At 42.3% G+C, this 17,883-nt stretch overlaps 3 gene segments (V, D, J or C); 2 read left to right on the forward strand and 1 right to left on the reverse strand.

Moving 5' to 3' along the window:
• Positions 1-306: 306 nt before the first annotated feature.
• Positions 307-11,496, reverse strand: LOC115577906 (Ig kappa-b4 chain C region-like). The segment is given in 2 exon segments: positions 307-825; positions 11,330-11,496. Coding segments are annotated over 2 exon segments (501 nt in total).
• Positions 2,029-2,586, forward strand: LOC115577909 (immunoglobulin kappa variable 4-1-like). The segment is given in 2 exon segments: positions 2,029-2,126; positions 2,223-2,586. Coding segments are annotated over 2 exon segments (432 nt in total).
• Positions 8,886-9,578, forward strand: LOC115577912 (immunoglobulin kappa variable 1-39-like). The segment is given in 2 exon segments: positions 8,886-9,041; positions 9,257-9,578. Coding segments are annotated over 2 exon segments (357 nt in total).
• Positions 11,497-17,883: the final 6,387 nt, after the last annotated feature.

Consider the following 17,883-nt stretch of genomic DNA (forward strand, 5'->3'; position numbering starts at 1 on the left):
TGTCTTATTTGATTTATTCGTACTATTGATTTAAATAAACATCTTTTTGTTATTCCTTTAAACAGTGCATCTCTGTTGTTTTGTCATGGCCTTGAGCCAGCTGTGACAGTACTGATACAATTATAAACATTTGTCTGAGTTTACAACCTCCTTTAATATTCAGTGTATTTGGCTGCACATGATGTGATCTCACACATTAGTTTTAAAATCATCACAGCTCAGTTTGTCTCTGGATTTAATAAAGTCACTGACACCATGAAGATAAAATCATTCACACACTTTGATGATAATAAAGATGAAAACAGCTTCTTTGATCAACACGTCTTTATTATGTGGAAACAGTGAAATAATATTGAGACGCAGCAACAAGCTGGTAAATATTGCTGCTGAAACATGTCAGATGAGAGAGAGAGATAGTTACAGAGTGCAGACTGAGAGCAGTAGCAGAGTAAAACCAGCAGCAGAGTCCCAGTGAGTCAGGTCAGGACTGGGAACACTGGTCTCTCCTCAGTGTCTCTGAGACTGGAGTCTGGGAGCCCTGGGTGGCCTCACAGGTCACAGAGCCCACCTTCCTCCACTGGTCTGCAGGGAGCCTCAGGGTGCTGCTCCAGCTGTAGCGGCCGTCCTTCTCCAGCACCCCGGGGCTCCTGCTCTGCTCCCAGCTGCTGCTGCTGCTGCTGCTGCTGCTGCTGCTGCCGTCCACCTTCCAGGACAGACTCCAGTCTGAGGGGAAGCCCTTGTTGGCCAGACACATGAGCGTGGCCTTCCCCTGCTGCAGCTCCTCACTGGAGGGGGGCAGCACCGTCAGGGTGGGACGGACATCACCTAGGAGACACCAATCAGCTTAGAGGACAGGGACCACACGGCTGTCAATCAAACTCAACCTGGACACCTTCACTGTGTGAGACATGATTTAGTCCTTTAAGGAGTTTCTGTCAGAGGGTTTTTCTGCTCCACCAGTCACTCACTCACACATGGTTTCACTTCCCTTTCAGAAACCTCTCATGCATATCAGCACACAAAGAGTCCTCATATGACCTGAAACATGTCAAACTACACTGGAAATAAAAGAGCAAACACTTTCTCATCACAATCATCCAAAACCTGAACTATATGTTACTTTAAAGGATTTAGTGGACACATACACAAAAGCAGAAAATGAACTGATTACGATCAAACAATCGACAAGAGGAGCGTTTTGAACACTGATATCATTCAGGTGAAAAATGATATCTCTTCTTTCAAAACATTTGTAAAACAGTTTTCATTTTTCCTGCACTTCAAGCTGTTTAAATGTTACTTTGACATGAATGTGTAAAGAAATGTTTAGTGGAGCTGCTCTGAGTTAGCCTCCATGATAAAGGAGCAGAATTAACACATGGAGACTAAAAGTGATGGAATTAAAACAAGATATATTTATCTGCCTCAAACATCCAAAACAAATCTGAATTAAAAATTAACTTTACAGTATTTTATGTAGTATTTGTGCAGAAACTTACTTCTAACATCCAGTCTGGTTCCTCCACCGAACGTGTACCACAGTGATACAAACTGACTGAGCCGTTTTACAAAAACCTCTGACTGTAGAGAGACACGGCTCTCTGACTTTGACACAAACACACTCAACTGAATCAGTCTCTGATTGTAAAATATCATCAACTGATATGAAAAGTGACAAAAACACAGAGACACAGATTTACACAAAACATTTCTTTCTTTCATATATATTCATTTTCAAATGAAACTTCATTTTCTCTTGAAATTCATTTAAATTAGACAGCCGACATTTGCAAACTCCTTGATTTCGATAAGCATGAATCCAAAATTAGATGAAATTGGTATTAAAATATTGTCTAATCAATACTCTGATAAATTGATTGATTGATAAGCAGCATGATATGAGTGATCAAGTCCCTGTTGGAGTCAGTCAGAACATTTCCATAGAGAGCCACTTTGCATCAGCAGCAGCATGCTCCAGTGCTCTGGGAGAGTTTATAGTCCTGAGAGTTGAACACTGGATGACTGACAGCTGTCCTTCATGACAACAGAAGACACAGAAATCCTCCTCATCACAAACATGACTTTGACCTCCGTCCTCATCTGGACTCTGCTCTGCTTCACTCAGGGTGAGAACATCATGTTCCTGTCCTGTGAAAATCATTTGGAGTGTATCTGAGTTTCACCTCAGCGTCTCATGTCCAGTGTTTCTTCTCTCTCCTCAGGCTCTGCTGGACAAAATGTTGTCTTGACTCAGCCAGCAGCCAAATCACTGCAGCTCGGTCAAACTGTTTCAATTGACTGTAAGGCCAGCACACAAGTTACTCACTACTCTGGTTCTCAATACTACCTGGCCTGGTACCATCAGAAACCTGGAGAAGCTCCGAAAGCTCTCATCTACGTAACAACAGCAAGATTCTCCGGAATCTCGTCCAGATTCAGTGGAAATGGAGCAGGGAATGGAGTTGACTTCACTCTGACCATCAGTGGAGTTCAGGCTGAAGACTCAGGAGTTTACTACTGTCAGAGTCATCATTCCATCAACAGTCAAGCTGTGTTCACACAGTGAAAAAGAGTCGTACAAAAACCTCCCTCAGCTGAAGAGGAACTGGAACTGATTAACAGAGGTTTCACAACAAAAATATCTTCAATAATAATCACTTTGAACATTTTAACACTAAATATACTGTACTAAATACTAAATACTAAATACTTCAGCTCTACAGTTTAACAACATGTGGACACTAAAATTATGTTTTTAATCTTCTACCATTTTTCATGGAAAGCCAATACTCACTAGTTAAAGTATAAACTGAATCTATAAAACACCTCGTTCAATTCAAGTTGTACATTTTTTGTGTTTTACATCACAGTAAAATACAAAAATAGAAATTGTTATCAAAACAAAAACATTTTAAATTAAGAAACACTTGTATTCTGTCCTTTTTCCATCCTTCTGTTGGGACCCACAGATGAAGTCATTCATTGTGGGATTTCAGAATGACCTCTGAACTGAACCCAGTGTCCCAGAATTCACCATTCCTCATACTTAGATGCAAAATTCAGGTTTGAGCTACTATTGGTCAGAGTAACAGATCCCCCTCTGCCCAGATGGTCAAAACTCCAGCACCTTCCTTGTTCTTGCTTTCTCACTTGACGCCCTCTACTTCTTCCTAAATCTCCCTTGTAACATTGCATAAACATTACTTAATTGTGCCTGTAAACCAAGTCCAACATTAATGGTGCCCCGTATTGTTGGCAATCACTCATAAATGTGTAATATTAATTTTAGCATAATTTGGACTGTGTTAAAATTTGAGATTAATATCTCGAACCACTTAGCCAAAAGTCTTTATATTTAACCACCACTAGTCTACTGCAGGAGTAGATGCTGATTTGTACTTACAAACAATTGGAGTGTGATACATAGAAGATCATATCCGGCTGTTACTGCCTTGCATTTCAGCCTGAGTAGAAGTAGAACTGGAGAGAGAGCCACAGCATGCTACCAGCCCTGTGAAACAGAAGTTTTGCACTTCAGCTGTTTCTACCACGTGTTTCAGCTCCAGTCAACTTTAAGAGACAATTGTCTGATTGTAACTACCCTGCATTCCAGTTAGTGCATGTTTAAGGTTTGGTAAACAAAGTTACGCTGTAAACTGTGTTTATCTTTATCGGCCCCAATCTGTATGCACAGAGCCTTTAGATTGTGCCATAGCCCCCCTTCTCCACAGGAAGCTACCCCCTATAGTGTAGACCAGCACACAGTTTGGTTAGGCTAGTGTACTCCCCCCAAACTACACTACAGAGTGTCTGCCAAGCAACACAATAGCCAACTACACTGGTCGTTGTTTAGACAACTTGCTTAACAATGGAGAGCCCCTGTGTAGAGCAATTTATTTCTTCCCTGGCACAGATTGTAAACCTGGCTGCCCTGAAGTCATTAGCAGGTTAAATCTCATTGAGTGCAATGAAGAGATAGAGTTCCTACTGAAGGAGAGTTGTTATGTGCAGACAGCATCCACAGGCCAGTTAAGATGTTTGCTTCTGATCTCCCACAGGCAAACCAGCCTTGCTGTTCAGAGCAAAACAACATGAGAACAGGAGGTAGATCTCCTTAGAGTGCATAATTCTAGTCTCCTCCATGAAGTTCAGATGGCTAATAAGAAAGCCATACATATTTTAGATGACCTGCACTCAACAGAGTTAGATCTTTGTTCACACAAGGAGGAGCTTTTAAGGTTTAGGTCAGGACGTCTCTCCCCTCCACAGTTGTTCAGCCAATGTGATTCTGGTTACTCTGATTCACATTCCTCCCTTGATGGAAGATTAACTCCCTCTCCGCTCAGAAGATGTGAACAATTCTCAACTGACCCCAAGTCCTTGGGAATGAAGTCAGTTTCTCAACCTCCACTGAGAGACAGAGATAACAGTAACATGACTTTCCATCTTCCTGAAACAGACAGTGCGGTCACAGGTAGTTTATCCCCCAGAAGATATTCTACCCACTGCTCCCAGTCTCCGATGCATGACACCTTCATCAGTGCCTCTCCCTCTGAAAGGGGGACCAGATCACTCCAGGAGTGCCCTACTTCCTCTCCGCACCTCCATGAGAGTGATAACAGCTGTCCTGCCCCTGCCTCTCAGCTAGACAGAACTGCAGCATGGGATGTCAATGTCCATAGAAACGCTAGCTTAGAGTACCTCCGCCTTGAAGAGCTTGAGTTTATAGCCAGGGACATTGAACATTTTGAGCCAGACAACTGTGATCACCATGTTGAGAATTACCTTAATTTAAATGGCAGCCTCCCAGACCCAAGTTTCCATCCAGGGGCATAACGTGGACATTGTTGAACACTACAAATATCTGGGGGTGTACATTGACAATAAACTGGACTGGATTAAGAACACTGAAGTCCTCTACAAGAAGGGACAGAGCCGCCTCTATTTTCTGAGGAGGCTACGCTCTTTTAACATCTACCAGACGATGCTGAGGATGTTTTATGAGTCTGTGGTGGCCAGTGCTATACTGTTTGCTGTGGTGTGCTGGGGCAGCAGACTGAGAGTAGCCGATGCTAACAGACTCAATAAACTGACCAGAAAGGTCAGTGACGTTGTGGGGGTGGAGCTGGACTCTTTGTCAGCAGTATCAGACAGGAGGATGCTGTGGAAGGTGCGGGCGATACTTCAGAATGTCTCTCACACTCTCCACAACGCTCTGGTCGAAACAGAGGAGCACCTTCAGCCAGAGACTGATTGCTCCTAAATGCACCACTGAGCGCCACAGGAAGTCATTCTTACCTGTGGCCATCAAACTGTACAACTCCTCCCTCTGATGATCGGACTCATTTGGCTATTTATAAAACAAAGCAAGCAATATAACTATTCATTCTCATTTAACTTAATAATAATAATGTTACAACCATTTCATTGTATATTGTATATATTTCAGTTTGTATACTATACTATTTTATTATTTATTTGTATTTTATTGTCTACTTTGATATTTTATTTTATTTAATGTCTACTTAAATATTTTATTTTATTTACATCTTCATCTTATCACTTGTTTCCATTCATGCTGTAGTTCTATTTCTTCTTTGCATGGAGCATTGGAAAAAAAACTATTTCCCCCCGGGGATTAATAAAGTATTCTGAATCTGAATCTGAATCAACCCACCAGGGCCGTAAGCGCTGGAGGCTAACGCTCTGCTCCAACACAAAGAAACAAAAAAAACCTAGCAGAAAAAAAGCCACCAAAGCTACACTACTACACCCATCAGATAAACATAAAACAAAACGTAACACCATAGCCAGCCTCTAGGCTGACTGACTGCATCTATGGATAGAAGGTGGAATGGTGAGGGCAAGAGACAGAGAGAGAGAGCCTAGTACCCTACCCCCTCTTATTGATATTTGTAATCAGCCAGACCGCTATCACCTGGAGAGGCAGCAGGCAAAGCGTCAGTCACAGTGGCACATCCATATTGTGTTGATGTGTTTTTACATTTTCTGTTGTGTCTGCTTGTTTTATCAACAAAAACAGTAAATATAACAACGGAAAAGTAAATTATATCATTGTACATGTACACTTTATATACAAGGGGATACAGGGGGCTCTTTACATTCAGTAGAAATATATGTTAAAGAAGAAGAAAAGTAAAGCAGGTGAAGATGTGCATAATTCAGATCAACTGTTTTAAGGTCAAATGTGTAAATGTTCCACCTGAAGCTCAGATTGACCATATTAAAACTATGTAAAGTATATTTTAAAGTTTGTAGATCTCACATCTTTTGGCAGAAATCTCCAGTGTCATTAGCAGTCAGCAGGGCAGGTATCCTGATGCAGTGTTTGTTGTTGCAGTGGACTTCAACCATGTGGACTTAAAAGCAGTGCTCCCAAAATTCCATCGGCACGTTAAGTGTGCAACCAGAGGAGCTAACACACTGAACAAGGTCCACTCAAACATCAAACGGGGCTACAGGGTCAGCCCACTACCACACCTGGCCCAGTCCGACCACCTGTCACTGCTTTCAGTCCCGGCATACACCGCCTCAGTAAAGCTGCTCCTACCATCACAAAGACTGTTAAAACTAACCTGATGGACCCTCTGAGCAGCTGCAGGACTGCTTTGACAGGACCTGCTGCGACATTTTTGAACATCCAGACGTGGATATGTTTATGGACAGTGTTCTGTGTTATATCAAGAGCTGCATAGACATTGTCACAGTGGACAAACGTGTCCAGGTCTACCCCAACCAGAAGCCCTGGATGATTAAGGATGACCAGCTATAGGAGAGGAACACCTCCTTCAGATCAGGTGATGGGGCTCTCTACAGTGCAGCATGTACCAATCTGAAGAGGGGAATTCGAAAGGCCAAGTCAGACTACAGGGGGAGGATCGAGAACCACCTGGACAGCAACAACAGCAGGCAGGTGTGGCAGGGAATCCAGCACATCACCAACTACAAGACCAACCTCGGGACTGGCGAAGGGGATGCCTCACTGGTGGAAGTGCTGAACCACTTTTTGAGGTTAAGCCACCAGAGGCAGCCACACCACATCCAGCAGCCCACAGCAACACCATCCTCACAGTAGATGAGGTGAGGCGTACGCTGCGGGCAGTCAACCCGCGGAAGGTGGCCGACCTGATGGCGTCTGCAGACGCGTGCTGAAGGACTGTGCGGACCAGCTGGTGGGGGACTTTACTAAGATCTTCAACCAGTCACTCTCCCAGTTCACTGTCCCATCCTGCCTAAAGTCCCCCTGCCCAAAAGACGAACATCAACACTCTCAACAACTACCGGCCAGTAGCACTCACCCCTGTGGTGATGAAGTGCTTTCAGAAACTGGTCTGTAGTCACATCATGTCATTCTACACTCCCACCTTTGATTCACACCAGTTTGCCGACAGGGCTAATAGATCTACTGAGGATGCCGTGGCCACAGTCCTCCATGCTGCATTGTCCCACCTTGAGCAGCAGGGGAGTTACGCTAGGCTGCTCTTCATAGACTTTAGTTCTGCTTTTAACACCATCCTCCCCCATAGACTGGTGTCCAAACTGTTGACGTTGGAATACCACACTCCACCCTCAGCCTCAGCACAGGATCCCCACAGGGCTGCGTGCTGAGTCCCCTGCTCTACAACCCTACACACCCATGACTGCACCCCCGCCCAACACAGCAACACCTTCTTCAAATTCGCAGATGACACCACAGTAGTGGGGCTCATCTCGAGGGGGGGATGAGTCCAACACTGGTGGTGTGGTGCAGAGTTAACAACTTGCTCCTCAACACATCAAAAACCAATGAGGTCATCGTGGACTTCAGGAGGAAGAAAATGGACATCCAGCTGCTGGTCATAGGCGGGACCTGTGTGGAGAGAGTTCTCCGACTTCCACTTCTTGGGAGTAAACATCATGGAAAACCTTACCTGGGGCGTCTACACCACTGGGCTAGTGAGGAAGGCCCAGCAGTGACTTTACTTCTGGAAAGGTCTCAGGAGGAACATCATCCTCCCAGAACTGCTGTTGTCCTTCTACAGCTGCTCAAGTGAGAGCATCCTGTCATACTGTTTCTGTGCGTGGTTTTCAAGCTGCACTGTGGCACAGAGGAAAAAGCATCAGGGGGTCACAAAGGCAGCACAGAAGATCATTGGCTGCACTCTCCCCCCTCTGGAAGAACTTCACAGCTCTCACTGCCTCAAAAAGGCCAAAACCATCGTACAGGACTCATCACACCCTGGTCACACACTGGCCAAACTGCTGCTGCCAGGCAGGAGATACAGGTCTATGAAAACCAGAACAACCACACTACAAAACTGTTTTTATCTAACAGCCATAAGTGCATTGAATAGTGCTACTGAAGCAAAGTTCTCACCACTTATCTTTGTCATATGGGCTATGTGCAATTTTTGAATGTGGATGTCTGTATGGGTGTGTCAACTATGTGTTTTTAGCATTAATATGCATACAGTAGTAGCATATTTTATTAATTCATATGGATTTAGTTGTGCATGTACTACCTCAAGTAGATGCTTTTCACTGAACAGGGACTGCACTTAATTTTGTTGTATCTGTTATAATGACAATAAAGATATTCTATTCAGTGTCACCACTGAGTGGCAGTAAAGTGAAGTTAATAGAGTTTGATTGAAGTCGATGCAGCAGCAGCTGTCGGTCTTTCTCAGATTGGATGAAACTGATCTTTAAACTGGTTTCACTTCTCTCTCTGAGCTCAGTAACCATGGCAACAGAGAGGCATCACTGCTGAACCAGGACGACAGACAGGTTTCAGTCCTAAATATAAAAGTGTGTCAATCCTTTCATGGAAGAATTATTTGATTAGAGAATAATCATTGAGGACAGCTTCACTTCACTGACTCTGTGTGTTTGCATATGTGTCCTGCCTCTCTGCTCCCAGCCGTTAAGAGGCCAGTGTTGATCAGTGGCTGTCCAGGCCTTTCACAGCCACTGACACGCCGGCAGCACAATGATGATGTCACTGATTCTACTGCTGGCCACCCTGGGGCTCCTTGTTCAAGGTAGACTCTCTGCTGAAAACTTTGCTTCAGGATGCCACCAGGTTCACCACAGTGATGTTCTGCTATGATGGAGAAACACTGAAACAAGCAGCATGGACCTTCTTCCATCTGTTCTCCAAGTTAAACAAATCATCCTCTTCTGTTTGGATGTTGATCATCTTTCTCCAAACTGGATTTGTCTCAATAACTCTTCTCCTCTTTTTCATGTTTTCCAGGTTCATCAGGAGAAATCACAGTGACTCAGTCTCCTGGAGCTCAGTCGTCTGCTGCAGGACAGACTGTTTCTATCAAATGTAGAACCAGCACAGGTGTTAGTAACGTCCTCCACTGGTACCTTCAGAAACCTGGACAAGCTCCTCAACTCCTGATTTATTTAGCTACATACCGTCAGTCTGGAGTTTCAAGTCGTTTCAGTGGGAGTAGATCTGGGAATGACTTCACTCTGACCATCAGTGGAGTTCAGGCTGAAGATTCAGGAGTTTACTACTGTCAGCAGAGTTACAGCTCGTTCACACAGTGAAAAAGCGCCGTACAAAAACCTCCCTCAGCTGGAGAGGAACTGATCTGACTCAACAGCTGCACTGACACTAAACAACAGAGGTTTCACTACCAGAATATCTTCAATAATAATCACTTTGAACATTTTAAAATACTAAATATACTGTATTTAATCCAAAAAGTTCTGCTTTTTTTTTACTTTTAGTAAAACAGGGATTGAAACATTCTTCTGTCTGTAGATGCTAACCTCTGCTGAAATACTTCAGTTCTACAGTTTAATAACATGTGGACACAAAAAATATTCATGTTTTTAATCTTCTACCATTTTTCATGGAAACCCAAATTGTCATTAGTTAAACTATAAACTGAATCTATGAAACAGAAGGTTTCATTCAAGTTGTAGAATTATTCACATGTAAATATGAGATTTTAGTCATGTTTAATTATGATCGTAACAAGAACATTTCCTTGAGTATGAAATTCATCAACACTTTTATTATTTACTCTTTCCATCCATCATTAATCTCTGTGGTTAAAGATTTTAGCAGAAGCAGCATATCAATATTTTGTAGGCTAAGTTTGTTGATCACACTCTTTTTATTTCTCTTTACGCAGATGATATAATGCTGTTCATTACAGATTCAGCAAATAATATTCAAAAATGTTCTTGATTTACTTAAAACGGAATGCATTTCCTTTTGTAGTTGAAACAAGTATTCATCATTATCTCACAGCAGTAAGAAGAGATGATTGGAGGATTTTAATTAAATTGTTCTTCACATGAGTTTCGAATATGTTTTTATTATTACAGACAATTCTGCGGCGACTACAACAGTCCTGAGGGTATTTTATTGATTATGAGAACAAGTTATGAAGTTATACTACTGCCATCACTGGTTTTACTGATTAGATTATAATCATGAGTTTTGTCTGAGTTTACAATCTCCTTTAATATTCAGTGTATTTGGCTGCACATGATGTGATCTCACACATTAGTTTTAAAATCATCACAGCTCAGTTTGTCTCTGGATTTAATAAAGTCACTGACACCATGAAGATAAAATCATTCACACACTTTGATGATAATAAACATGAAAACAGCTTCTTTGATCAACACGTCTTTATTATGTGGAAAGAGTGAAATAATATTGAGACGCAGCAACAAGCTGGTAAATATTGCTGCTGAAACATGTCAGATGAAAGAGAGAGATAGTTACAGAGTGCAGACTGAGAGCAGTAGCAGAGTAAAACCAGCAGCAGAGTCCCAGTGAGTCAGGTCAGGACTGGGAACACTGGTCTCTCCTCAGTGTCTCTGAGACTGGAGTCTGGGAGCCCTGGGTGGCCTCACAGGTCACAGAGCCCACCTTCCTCCACTGGTCTGCAGGGAGCCTCAGGGTGCTGCTCCAGAGGTGCAGAAACTTACTTCCAAGTTCCAGTCTGGTTCCTCCACCAAAAGTCCACCACAGTGATACAAACTGACTGAGCCGTCGTACAAAAACCTCTGACTGTAGAGAGACACGGCTCTGACTCTGTCTGACTGAACTCAGCCTACAAGATTCACTATTAAAGTTTAAAATAATCATTTATCTTCTGGCTTCATATTTTTTGTCTTCATATTCATCAATGAGTTTTTGAATTTCTATGTCTGAAGTGAACTTTGTTTCTTAGCAAAAACGTATTCATGCGAATATCAAATATAAATACAGAGAAGAGACAGTTTTCTTCAAATTTAAAGAGAAAAAAGAAACACTGCAACTGAAAAGATAAAAACATTTAAATATTTGACTTACTTCCAAGTTCCAGTCTGGTTCCTCCACCGAACGTGTACCACAGTGATACAAACTGACTGAGCCGTCGTACAAAAACCTCTGACTGTAGAGAGACACGGCTCTCTGACTTTGACACAAACACACTCAACTGAATCAGTCTCTGATTGTAAAATATCATCAGCTGATATGAAAAGTGACGAAAACACAGAGACACAGATTTACACAAAACATGTTTTTATTTCATATATATTCATTTTCAAATTAAACTTAATTCATCTTTAAATTCATTTAAATTAGACAGGCAACATTTTAAAACTCTTTTATTTCGATAAGCACAAACCCAAAATGATATAAAATTTGTGTTAAAATATTGTCTAATCAATACTCTGATCAATTGATTGATTGATAAGCAGCATGATGAGAGTGATCAAGTCCCTGTTGGAGTCAGTCAGAACATTTCCATAGAGAGCCACTTTGCATCAGCAGCAGCATGCTCCAGTGCTCTGGGAGAGTTTATAGTCCTGAGAGTTGAACACTGGATGACTGACAGCTGTCCTTCATGACAACAGAAGACACAGAAATCCTCCTCATCACAAACATGACTTTGACCTCCGTCCTCATCTGCACTCTGCTCTGCTGCTGCTTCACAGGTAAAGTCCAGAGAATCAAACTCCTCTCCTCCATCAACATCCGTCCCTCTGACATGAAGCCCACAGAACCATGACGCTGCTTTATGTTTCTGTCTCTGTGTCCTCAGGGTCCAGAGGTCAGGTCACAGTGACTCAGCCTGGAGCAGTGAGCTCTGCTCTGGGAGGCTCCGTCACCATCAGCTGTAGGACCAGTCAAGAGGTTGATGATGATTGTGGCTCACACCCCTACTACCCCTGTCTATTCTGGTACCAAAAAAGACAAGGAGAAGCTCATAAGCTCCTCGTTTATGGAAGCAGTCGACGACAAACAGGGATTCCAGGACGTTTTACAGGCAGTGGATCATCAACAGACTTCACTCTGACCATCAGTGGAGTTCAGGCTGAAGATGCTGCAGTTTACTACTGTCAGAGCATCATAACCGTGAACAGTCAGCTTGTGTTCACACAGTGAAATAGTGTCGTACAAAAACCTCCCTCAGAAACTGAACTGACTGCTGCAGCTGGAAGCTACTGCAGAGACTGATACACTTCACTGAGGACACACACACACACACACACACACACACACACACACTCTCGCACACTCAGATGATGTTCTGTCCACATCAAAAACCTGAACGTTTCCTCAAATGAAGAGAACAGTTCCACTTGAAGCTCTGATTGACCACATAAAAACCATCTCAAGCTTATTTTAAAGTTTTTAGTTCTCACATCTTTTAGCAGAAGTCTGCAGTGTCACCACTGAGTGTCAGTAAAGTGAAGTTAATAGAGTTTGATTGAAGTCGATGGCTGTTGCAGAGGAGGCTGCTGCTGCTGACGGTCTTTCTCAGATCGGATGAAACTGATCTTGAAACTGGTTCCACTTCTCTCTCTGAGCTCAGTAACCATGGCAACAGAGAGGCATCACTGCTGAACCATGACGACAGACAGGTTTCAGTCCTAAAAGTGTCTCAATCCTTTCAAGCATGAATTATCAAATCAGACAGTAATCATCGTTTTAATGTTTGTTATAACTCTTTATTACATGGCTCTTCTTAATGCTATATAATGCTCCACTCAGCACTCTAAAATCTTTGCTCCGCAAGTAGTCCGGTCACTTTTCACCCCAGCGTCTTCAGTCGCTAAGTGATGTCAGCTGATCTGTAATCTACTTCATATTGGAAAAACGTACTCCTAGGCCACTGGTATGGATGAGTTTCACATTAACTTTAATATTTTTGGAAAATACGGTGATTTCGACTCTTGGCAAAAGGCTGAGTTGTCGTCACCGGTCAAGAAAAGAAAAAGAGAGGAAAGCAGTTAGGAGGAAGAAGCGAAACGCACAAAGTTTTGGATGACAAAGACGTTGATGAAATAGAAGAGGATGGACATTAACTGAATTAAAAAAAATAGCAAAATAGCGCTCTGGCAAACTATATTTCTCTGCTGAAAAACCACTATGAATGGCAAATTGTAAAAAGACACACTGTGTGAAGTTTTTTTCGTGTTGGCAAGTAGCTGTGTAATAAGCGGGATAGTGTATAGAATGGCGGTGGACGAATCAGACCCCGACGTGAACCCTGTTCATCCTGTCGGGACTTATTTTCCCGATATTGACAGCCGTTCTTAACATTATCCCTTACTTATAACTCTAACCAGTACAATGTGTTGAAAACAGCTTAAAAGTGACAACTTTTGAAAAATTGAGTTCTTTAGAGGGACACTGTGCTGAATTTTACAATGTTTAATATAAAATCAGATTATGAATTTCTGCATTAGTGAAACATAACTCAGTTATATTGTATGAATATTTGCTCAGGATCTTTTGCTTGCTAACCTGAGGAGTTTTGTCTTCGCAGGAGCAGTTCTGAAATATTTTGAAGTCGCGGACCAGGAAGCAACACAGCTGCCTTCAGCACCAGCGGACCAGGATGTTTAAGTTTAAAAGAAATGTTGTACAATTTGAAATACACATTTTTGAGAAACACTGCATCAGTTTCATGTATTGACCTATAGAGGATCCCCATTTTTTACCTCGTATTATTATTTTATAAGAGTTCAACTTGCTCGGTGGGTCAACTTAAGATGTTTGAATTTAATTTGAGAGAGGTTTTCACGCCTCTCGCCTGTTTTCCTCTTAAAAGGGACATATTATGCAAAACCTTTTTAATCATTTGATTAAGTAAATTTGGGACTCTGGAGGGCCTATCAGCAGGCAAATTGTGAAAAAAGATGACTCAGTCATGTTTTTGTGGGCTGCCACGGTCAAAATACAGGAGATAAAACACGCAATGTGGAATTCACACCACTTTGGTTTGTGACCTTTCACCCCGAATGTTGCCACCTTTTCAGGAAGTTTACCTCCTTGTTGTGTAGCAGAGCTCCGCCTAGTCCCTATAAAACATGAGAGTGTAGGGGAGGGGGTGGCAGAAGTGGGTGGGTTACCTGTGTCTCATTTGCGTTTAAAGAGACAGGCACTCAAATGCGACTGTTCTGGTGGGGTTGAACTGCTATTGTGCTTAATCCTTATGGTATTTTGACCAGAGCATGTAACAGACATTTCATTAGGACACCAAGGAACTAGGTTAACTGGTAGAAATAGGGAATCATATGACTACTTTAAAATGAATAATTTCACTAATCGCTGTCGCTAATAAATCTATAAGAACGTCTGATAACAGTCAAACAGGTAGGAAATAAAAATGATCTAGTTTCACAAATAGTACAACTTTAATTTCTCAAAAAAGTGTTCTCTACAAAGTGTGACCAATCATTGTCAAAGACGGCCATGTTACCAAACTGGACAGACTGAACCAAACTGTCCACAAATGACTGGATCACTTGACTCCTGACGATGTCAGTATCCTCTACATGTCAGTATGTAAATCTTTGGTCAGTGCCTTCAGCAGTGAGGAGGAAACAGGCTGATGTGTTGAGGACAGCTACACTTCACTGACTCTGTGTGTTTGCATATGTGTCCTGCCTCTCTGCTCCCAGCCGTTAAGAGGCCAGTGTTGATCAGTGGCTGTCCAGGCCTTTTTATACTTTTACTAAAACAGGGATTGAAACATTGTTCTTTCTGTAGATGCTAACCTGTGTTGAAATACTTCAGTTCTACAATTTAATAACATGTGAACACTAAAATTATGTTTTTAATCTTCTACCATTTTTCAAGGAAAGCCAAATACTCATTAGTTGAAGTATAAACTGAATCTATAAATCACCTGGCTCAATTCAAGTTGAAAATTCTTTGTGTTTTACATTACAGTAAAATACAAAAATAGAAATTGTTATCAAAACATAAACATTTTAAATTAAGAAACACTTGTATTCTTTCCTTTTTCCATCGTGCTGTTGGGACCCACAGATGAAGTCATTCATTGTGGATTTCAAAATGGCCTCTGAACTGAACTCAGTGTCCCAGAATTCACCATTCCTCACACTTAGGTGCAAAATTCAGGTTTGAGCTACTATTGGTCAGAGTGACAGATCCCCCTCTGACCAGATGGTCAAAACTCCAGCGCCTTCGTTGTTCCTCCTCTCTCCCTCGATACCCTCTACTTCCTAAATCTCCCTTGTAATATTGCATAAACATAAAACAAGTCCAACATTAATGGTGCCCCGTGCGAGGAAGTGTACTGTTGGCAATCATTCATAAATGTGTACTATTAATTTCAGCATAATTCGATCAGTGTTAAAATTTGAGATTCACCTCTCGAACCACTTAGCCAAAAGTCTTTATATTTAACCACCACTAGTCTACTACAGGAGTAGACACTGATTTGTACTTACAAACAATTGTAGTGTGATGAGAACTGATTTATCAAACAAATCTATAACCCATTTGATTAATCAAAATCTTTCAGGTTATTAACTGCCACTTTAAACCATTTGCTATTGCTGCTATCAATTCAAGTTGAAAGTGCTCTGTGGAAATTGTGAGAATTTCAGTTCAGCATTTGAATATCCTGTATTCAATGCATTGTAGTCAAGCTGTCATAATTTGATTAAAATTTAAGTGTTCCTCATGTTAATCACAGCGTTCCACCGGCCCTGTGATACATGGAAGATTATATTTGGCTGTTACAGCCTTGCATTTCAGCATGAGTAAGAAGTAGAACCGGAGAGAGAGCCACAGCATGCTACCAGCCCTGTGAAACAGAAGTTTTGTACTTTAGGTGTTTTACCACGTATTTCAGCCCAAGTCAACTTTAAGAGACAATTGTCTGATTGTAACTACCCTGCATTCCAGTTAGTGCATGTTTAAGGTTTGGTAAACAAAGTTACGCTGTGAACTGTGTTTATCTTTATCGGCCCCAATCTGTATGCACAGAGCCTTTAGATTGTGCCATAGCCCCCCTTCTCCACAGGAAGCTACCCCCCTATAGTGTAGACCATAACACAGTTTGGTTAGGCGAGTGTACTCCCCCCAAGCTACACTACAGAGTGTCTGCCAAGCAACACAATAGCCAACTACACTGATCGTTGTTTAGACAACTTGCTTAACAATGGAGAGCCCCTGTGTAGAGCAATTTATTTCTTCCCTGGCACAGAGTGTAAACCTGGCTGCCCTGAAGTCATTAGCAGGTTAAATCTCATTGAGTGCAATGAAGAGACAGAGTTCCTACTGAAGGAGAGTTGCTATGTGCAGACAGCATCCACAGGCCAGTTGTTAACATGTTTGCTTCTGATCTTCCACAGGCAAACCAGCCTTGCTGTTCAGAGCAAAACAACCCGAGAACAGGAGGTAGGTCTCCTTAGAGCGCATAATTCTAGTCTCCTCCATGAAGTTCAGATGGCTATTAAGAAGGCCATGCATATTTTAGATGACCTGCACTCAGCAAAGTTAGATCTTTGTTCACACAAGGAGGAGTTTTTAAGGCTTAGGTCAGGACGTCTCTCCCCTCCACAGTCGTTCAGCCAATGTGATTCTGGTTACTCTGATTCAAACTCCTCCCTTGATGGAAGATTAACTCCCTCTCCGCTCAGAAGATGTGAACAATTCTCAACTGACCCTAAGTCCTTGGGAATGAAGTCAGTTTCTCAACCTCCACTGAGAGACAGAGATAACAGTAACATGACTTTCCATCTTCCTGAAACAGACAGTGCGGTCACAGGTAGTTTATCCCCCAGAAGATATTCTACCCACTGCTCCCAGTCTCCGATGCATGACACCTTCATCAGTGCCCCTCCCTCTGAAAGGGGGACCAGATTACTCTAGGAGTGCCCTACTTCCTCTCCGCACCTCCATGAGAGTGATAACAGCTGTCCTGCCCCTGCCTCTCAGCTAGACAGAACTGCAGCATGGGATGTCAATGTCCATAGAAACGCTAGCTTAGAGTACCTCCGCCTTGAAGAGCTTGAGTTTATAGCTAGGGACATTGAACATTTTGAGCCAGACAACTGTGATCACCATGTTGAGAATTACCTTAATTTAAATGGCAGCCTCCCAGACCCCAGTTTCCATCCTGGGGCATAACGTGGACATTGTTGAACACTACAAATATCTGGGGGTGTACATTGACAATAAACTGGACTGGATTAAGAACACTGAAGTCCTCTACAAGAAGGGACAGAGCCGCCTCTATTTTCTGAGGAGGCTACGCTCTTTTAACATCTACCGGACGATGCTGAGGATGTTTTATGAGTCTGTGGTGGCCAGTGCTATACTGTTTGCTGTGGTGTGCTGCGGCAGCAGACTGAGAGTAGCCGATGCTAACAGACTCAATAAACTGACCAGAAAGGCCAGTGACGTTGTGGGGGTGGAGCTGGACTCTTTGGCAGCAGTATCAGACAGGAGGATGCTGTGGAAGGTGTTGGAAAAATTATGCTTATATTATCAGTTTCTTGCATTGCATTGATATAACCTGCTTGTCTTTCTTTATATGTTTGTGGAAATGTACCAAGCTCCTGGAAAAGTACTGCGAAGAAAACACACTCACCCTC

This window comes from Sparus aurata, unplaced genomic scaffold, assembly GCF_900880675.1.
Source record: "Sparus aurata unplaced genomic scaffold, fSpaAur1.1, whole genome shotgun sequence".
NCBI classification, from domain to species: domain Eukaryota; kingdom Metazoa; phylum Chordata; class Actinopteri; order Spariformes; family Sparidae; genus Sparus; species Sparus aurata.